This window comes from Tigriopus californicus, chromosome 4, assembly GCF_007210705.1.
Source record: "Tigriopus californicus strain San Diego chromosome 4, Tcal_SD_v2.1, whole genome shotgun sequence".
NCBI classification, from domain to species: Eukaryota; Metazoa; Arthropoda; class Copepoda; order Harpacticoida; family Harpacticidae; genus Tigriopus; species Tigriopus californicus.
The window spans coordinates 12283832-12290802 of record NC_081443.1 but is presented as its reverse complement, the minus strand read 5'-3'; the positions used below and the strand labels follow the sequence as shown (position 1 = coordinate 12290802).

Below are 6971 nucleotides of genomic sequence, written 5' to 3'. Positions count from 1 at the left end.
CAACCCTAGCACCCAAATACAAAAAAAGAAGGTTCACTTTTTTGAAACCCAGTTAACCCACCTTTTGATTATGGGAGAATCGTTGTTCAATTGTTTAACGAGAATGACCGTAGGGGTATAACGTGTGAGGTGAGAGTACAGTCTAGTCATAACGAAACTAGACTTGTCAAAACCATGAAATCCTCGTTTATTCTATATACAGCTCCTAGCCTATATAATCTTTTACCTACCTGCCTTCGACAATTCTACTTATTAGATGATCCTATGCCATCTTTTAAAGCAGATTTAGATAAGTTTTTAAACACCATTCCAGACCAGCCTTATGTTCAAGGACTAGCTCGATCTGCCAATTCTAATACATTGCAAAATCAGATATTTTACCGCGCTTGACTTTGTCCACTATCTCATGGGCAAATCATTCTTTGTTTTCAATTTATTACCGGGGATTCCATCCCCTGTATCGGTGGACAATCCGAAAAAAAAATTTAAAAAAATCCTACCTTGTCCCAAATATTGCAACAGGATGGTTGATCAATGTCAACGATCAAGTTATTGTTCCATTGGATTGTTTATAAAATTATTGCCAGAAATAAGATAAGTGATAAACTGTAGGTACTTAAATAATACGTTCAACAACTGCAATGGTACACGTTAAGCACGTAGTCCCTTCATGTCAATCACATTTTTTTCAAGAAAGTGTTAAGTAGCTAATCCAACAATATGTACCTATTTTCTAATGATAACGCTCAAATCCAATGCATCAAGGGCAAAATTGTCTAAGCCACAAATCTCTTAATCTGGCTGTTCGATACTGGACTAATAAAGGAATGCGAGCTTAAACGTTTTCTCAAATATGAGGAAGCACCAGGTTTGCGATGTTNCAAATCTCTTAATCTGGCTGTTCGATACTGGACTAATAAAGGAATGCGAGCTTAAACGTTTTCTCAAATATGAGGAAGCACCAGGTTTGCGATGTTAGGAAAGTAATGTGGGATTGAAAATCAGTCATGGCAATACACTCGAAATATGAATTTAATCAAAATTACAATCAATCTGCATGTGTTAATTGTTCCCAGTAGTATTTTTGTTGTTCATAATAATATCAATAAATATCCTCAACGTTTTCAAGCCGGTTTTTTATTTCCAGTATTCTAAAACTTGGGCACAGTGGTAACAATACCCTTTAAAGTTTTGATGGAAATTCCAAGCACATCTTGGCATTTTTCTCCCTCAGAAAATCATGGGGAACAATTTTGATTTTATTGCTTTATGAAATTCTAGCCCACATAAAAAACTTACAAACCTAAAAAACATTATGAAAACTAAAATTTTCAAAAACCTACCCAATGTAAGTTGGGAGCACATTTAGTTAGCTCTTGAATATAAATTGTGATATCATTTATTTCACTGCTACTTAGCTACATCGGATTTAGTGGTCCAAATGACATCGTTTTTAGCCCTAAAATGCCCCAGTTATATTTTAATTCAATTGCCCAAAGAATTAATATCGATTTTCAATAACATAAATACAAAGGATTACTTTTCCTTTTCTTGCATAGTCTCACAATAGCTAAAAATGCTATATAATGTCACTTAAAACACACTAAAAGTGTAATCTTTGAAAATTTGTTTTACAAGCATCATTTGTACGCTTATTTATGCATTCACTTGAATTCTGAAGACAATACATACAACAAACAATGTTATAGATTTGGTAGTTTCTTGAAGACTTTGATGAAACTGATTGAAAGTAACTTCTTTAAGGCTTCATTGATATTCGTGAAATTTTCAGTGACCACTCAAATAAATGTACCTTGGAGGCTTTTAAAATATTTTTTTTAAAATCTGCTTTCTTGAGGGTTTTAGATATGATTGTACAAGGTTTTAAGTTAATTTGAAATTATGCAAGAAATGGAAAAAACAATCTTTCATTTTTGCGATAGTGAAAATCGATATTAATTCTTTGAGAAATTGAATTAACATATAACCGGGACATTTTGGGGCCAAAAGCGATGACATTTGGACCACTAAATCCGATATAACTAAGGAGCGGTGAAATAGATGATATCGTAAATTATATTCAAGAGCTAACTAAGTGTGCTCCTAATTTACATGGAGTAGGTTTTTGAAAATTTTAGTTTTCATAATGTTTTTAGGTATGTACGTTTTTATATGTGGATTAGGATTCCATAAAACAATAAAGTTAAAGTTGTTCCCGATGACTTGTTGAGGTAGAGAAATGCCAATTTGTGTTTGAGAATTTCTCTGGAAACTTGATAGGGCTTTTTGAACACCGTGTGGGGTAAATGGCCGTTAATTTGATGTTGCCAACTTGAAAGAAAAAAAAGCATTTCCCAAAACAAAACGCAATGTCAAAAAAGTCAGCCAAAGCTTAAGTTTTGATCATCTCATTCTCGAAAAATGAATATGATTCTGTTCATTGCTATCTCCACCAAATATCAATGCCAGCATGATTTAAGACTTAATCAAGAAAATCCTCCTTTCGGTTAAGCCATGCCATACTTTTTTTTAAACATTAACCTTCGTAAGACTGGCCACTCGGTTGGATAAACAGTATAATGGAAGGCCCCTTGGGAATTGATCACTATTTTGTTTTCATTGAAATGTATGTCGTCCGACACCTAGTGGGAAGAAATCCAGTGTCAAGCGAGAGAGCGAGCATTATTTTAAGAGAGGTTGAGCTGTATTGCATACAAATTTGTTGCGTCTATAGCGGGCCTTGAAATTTAGTGCGCTTTGAGAGGTCAGAGCTTTTGATCCAGTTCTTTGATCAACTTGAAGTGTTAATGTTAGACCCTAGCATCTCCATCCATATTCCAGTGGTTCATTCGCCATCTTGATGTGTTTCTATTCCACCAACAACAATCTATGTGTTTGACAAGAATTCTGTGGTTTACGGTTTCAATGTTTCATCAAATCGACGAAATTGCCAACCGAGTATTTTCCCCATATTTTTCACTCATATTTTTGAAAAGTTGTAGAATTGCTTGGCCTAAACTCAAGTTGAAAATTAGGCCAGTTCCCGGGGAGGAGGAATGAAGCAAACAAACACTTTAGGGACGGCAAACTTTCCAGGGCTTTTGACAATGAAGTGAAAATGCCAATTGCCCGATAGTGTTCTGAATCTTCTTTGTTACCAATCATATATTGTGGCAATATTCTGGACGTTTTCCAGGTTTTCAGGATACAACCCGTCGTAAGAGATATATTCGTCAATTTACCAAGAGGGCCTACAATTTCTTCCTTGAGACCTTTCAAACCAGCTTGATATCAAGATTAGCAAATTCATCACAATGTAAAAGCACGTTTAAACTGTAGGGCAACCCCCTTTATTAATATTAAATTTCAAATTTGAGTCACCAACATGTAGTAGAAGAGCTAAATGACAACGCAATGATTCCACCTGTAAAGTGCAACCTTGCTAACACACCCTCTCCATTTTCTTGGGTAGATTTCCAAGCTGTGTATGTACTCAGCAAAAACCAAGGTTGGTCGGAGAGATCCCTCAACAACTTTTAAACTTCAACGTAATTCTTCCGAAAATTTATCTAAACATTGTTGTGCCATTGGCTTGCAACTATTGCCAAGGCATTAGGAACGAAATTACAAATACCGAAATGTACAATTACAGCATTCTAAAATATAATGAGATCAACGACCCCCCAGAAGCCAAAAATTACTCGTTACTCATTCTTTTTTTACGCTCCAGAGCGGAATTTTTTGTTACTCTCTTGGCAACTGAAGAAATTTGAAGCATTTAGGCAATCTAAACAGAAATTTCCATTTTTATATTTTTATTGGTCCTAAAGAAGGAAGCGCAGGGCTAAACCTTGTGCTTGCTTTTAACAACAAAGAATATGTTTTTGGTTTCAAATCTTGTTACATATCCTGTGGTTGATTGTTTGTATCTCATTTTACGCCTTGTCTTGCTCCTAAAACGAGTTGAAGATAAGAGAAATCTTTGATGCTTTTTAGTCAAGTGAACTTGCATCCGTTTGAAAATAAATGATCAAAATCAGTCATTCAACAAATTTGATGTAAATGTGGAATCCTGAAAAAATTGCCATAGTGGCTCAGCGGGTAATGTAATTGCGGATATTTGCGTAGAAATGAACAAGATTACTCTGAATACCATTCAGACATTTACCTCTTTTTCTGCTCGACATGAAAGCAACATATTTTGTCGGAGTCTGGGGACGTTTAGGCATGCTCAGGCAGGTTCGTTTGTTTGCTGATACCAGTGCCAGCGATGCAAATTTGGGGCTCCAAACACGTTTTTGCGAGGCTGACCCCTCTTTCACGGTAACATGAGGCATGGACAACGGTACACTGGACATATTTGACGCCGACAAACGCACCCCAGTATCACGGAAAATTTAGAAGCTATTGAACTGAACCTCCCGACCAGAAGTTGAAAAATACTTATTCACGAAATCCAATCCACGCAGATTCACTCGACATAGACATTCAAAATTAAAGGGATGGACATATGGCAAGCTTTACGATGTACCGGCCTCAAGGATGTTGTATATAGAAAAATTGTCATCACCCCTTTTTTTCTACGGTTCAAATTTTCAATTGACCAAGTTGTGATTAGGCTAAACTAGAGGGCTTGTACCAGCCCTGGTATGTTGTGATGTTGTCATGCGAGTTGAAATTGATGGAAATATTAATTATATTCCCGACGCCCTATCTCGTTATCCCATTTCGGACCCCAACGAGGACGATGATCTTGATCCAAGGGCCTCGAATCTCCAAGTAGCGGCGATCAGGGCTAAAGAGACAGACCTTATTCTGGATAATCTTTCGGCCCACGCGCGATCATCTTCAGAGTACCAGGCGTTGAAGTCATTGGTCGAGAGCAACTCCAAACCCAAGGTCAGAACTGGATATCTCTCTCTTTTCAAAAAGATCGCGGACGAATTGTCTGTGGAAGGCGATTTAGTATTGCGAGGCTCACGTATTGTTGTCCCGCCTCCTGCAATCAAAGAGGTTTTATCCTTATTGCATGCTAGTCACCAAGGGATAGAGAGAACGAAGAGACGGGCCAGACAAATCGTGTACTGGCCTGGATTTTCATCCGATATTACAAATATGGTCGAAAATTGTCATGAATGTGCCTACTTCAGACCATCAAACCCGGCAGAACCCATGATGTCCAATGATCGTCCTTCTCGTCCTTTTGAAATGGTTTCTGCCGACTTTTTTACCTATGGGGGGAAAGATTATCTTGTCTATTCAGATCGTTTTTCTGGGTTTCCTCTCGTGGCCAGATTTAGTTCTTCCCCCTGCGCTTCGTCTTTGATCCAGGAACTTCGCACTTTTTTCACGACCATGGGTGTGCCCAACGTCTTCCGGTCAGATAATGGCACGCCCTTCGCTTCATCATTAACTCAAGATTTTTTCAGCCATTGGGGTGTAGAATGGAGACCCTCCTCGCCTCATAACCCCCAGTCGAATGGCCATGCCGAATCCAATGTGAAGAACGTCAAATACCTCCTCGCCAAGTCCGGAGGGGAATGGGGATCCAATGCTTTCATGTCCGGTCTTTTGGAATTGCGGAACACACCACGCTCAGACGGACTCTCACCAGCCCAACGTTTATTCGGTCGTCCTCTCAGGTCTAAGTTACCAATTCATTGGAAAGCGTTTATGCCTGAGTTTCAGATCTCGTCGGATGAGGCCGATACTAAACGATTCCGGGATGACGCACTTCGAAAAGCGTATTATGATCGGAGTACACGTGCCAGGAAGAAGATTCCATTGGGTCAGCGCGTCCTCATCCAAGATCCGATCACACGACGATGGGAAAGAGAAGGAGTAGTGGTCGACAACAAGACGCCGAGACGGTACAAGCTTCGATTGCCATCAGGCAGAGTGTTGGTACGAAACCAGAGATTTCTCCGTCGTGGACTCGTTCATGACGTTCATGACCTCATCGATGATGAAGAGCCAGCTGACGAGCCTGACGCACTTCCTCCAAGACCAATTCGTGATCGACGTCAGATTGTTCGCTTTCAAGCATGATAGTTTTTATGTTTCGTTCATTATGTTTTCTCATTCCATTCTTACACAAAAAAGGGAGTTGGTATGTTGTGATGTTGTCATGCGAGTTGAAATTGACGTTTACTTCTGAGCATGTCTAGTCAAGAAATACATTCCCATCTGAACCTTTACTCGATCTATGTGTCCTCCGCTTTTGTCCACTCAATACGATCATGCGAAGCCCTCTAGGCTAAATGGGAGATACATCATGGACGAACAAAGAAATTTGACTTGCGGGAATAAAAATTCCGAGGTAGAGGAATTCGTGCAAAGTACCAAAATATATTTGATGTCTGTGGTTGTCAGAAAGATCTAAGCACTACTTGACAGTAAATGAAAGGTGTTTTAACCACTACTGAGCAAAAAAAGACCCAACTATTGGACGATCCTTGAGTTCCAATGTTAATAATCTTGAATTATAAACAGTTCAATAGGTGAAAACTGGAGCATAATGCTTGGAAATGATCAGCAGTAGCCTCGTTGAAAGGATGGAGGGTGAAAACCGATCAAAGGTAAGGCCTAAATCAACGTTTTGGTCCCGTTTCTCAATGAGATCAAAGCCTACCGAGGTGTCCGACGACAATTGGAAAGACCTCCATTTAATTTTTTTTTGTGCGGACTTCCTTACCGCTACCGGGATTGGAATCCAAGCACTTCAAGACGAGAAGATGATTTATTCTACTTGACTTTAATTATGTATATTATTTGATCGACCAACGAATTGGAGTTGGCTGATCTGGCTAATCCTTAGATATAAGGTTGATCCGAAATTTTAGTCAAAAACTTGTCCAAGTCTGACTTAAATCCTGCTATTGGATCAACGCCTACATAAGCCCTACGAATATTTGAGGGCAGCAAATTGAACAATGAAGGAGCCCGAGAAAGAAGAGAGTTGGACTTCATTG

The 6971-nt window shown here is 38.9% G+C and overlaps 1 protein-coding gene across 1 annotated transcript; it reads left to right on the top strand.

Moving 5' to 3' along the window:
- Positions 1-4665: 4665 nt before the first annotated feature.
- LOC131879626 (uncharacterized protein K02A2.6-like) lies at positions 4666-6048 on the top strand. The gene has a single exon (XM_059225987.1). The coding sequence runs from the start codon at positions 4666-4668 to the stop codon at positions 6046-6048; it is 1383 nt and encodes a 460-aa protein (XP_059081970.1).
- The last annotated feature ends 923 nt before the right edge of the window (positions 6049-6971 follow it).

Coding starts and splice junctions, on each gene's coding strand:
- LOC131879626 (XM_059225987.1), top strand. CDS start 4,666: ATGCGAGTTGAAATTGATGGAAATATTAATTATATTCCCGACGCCCTA.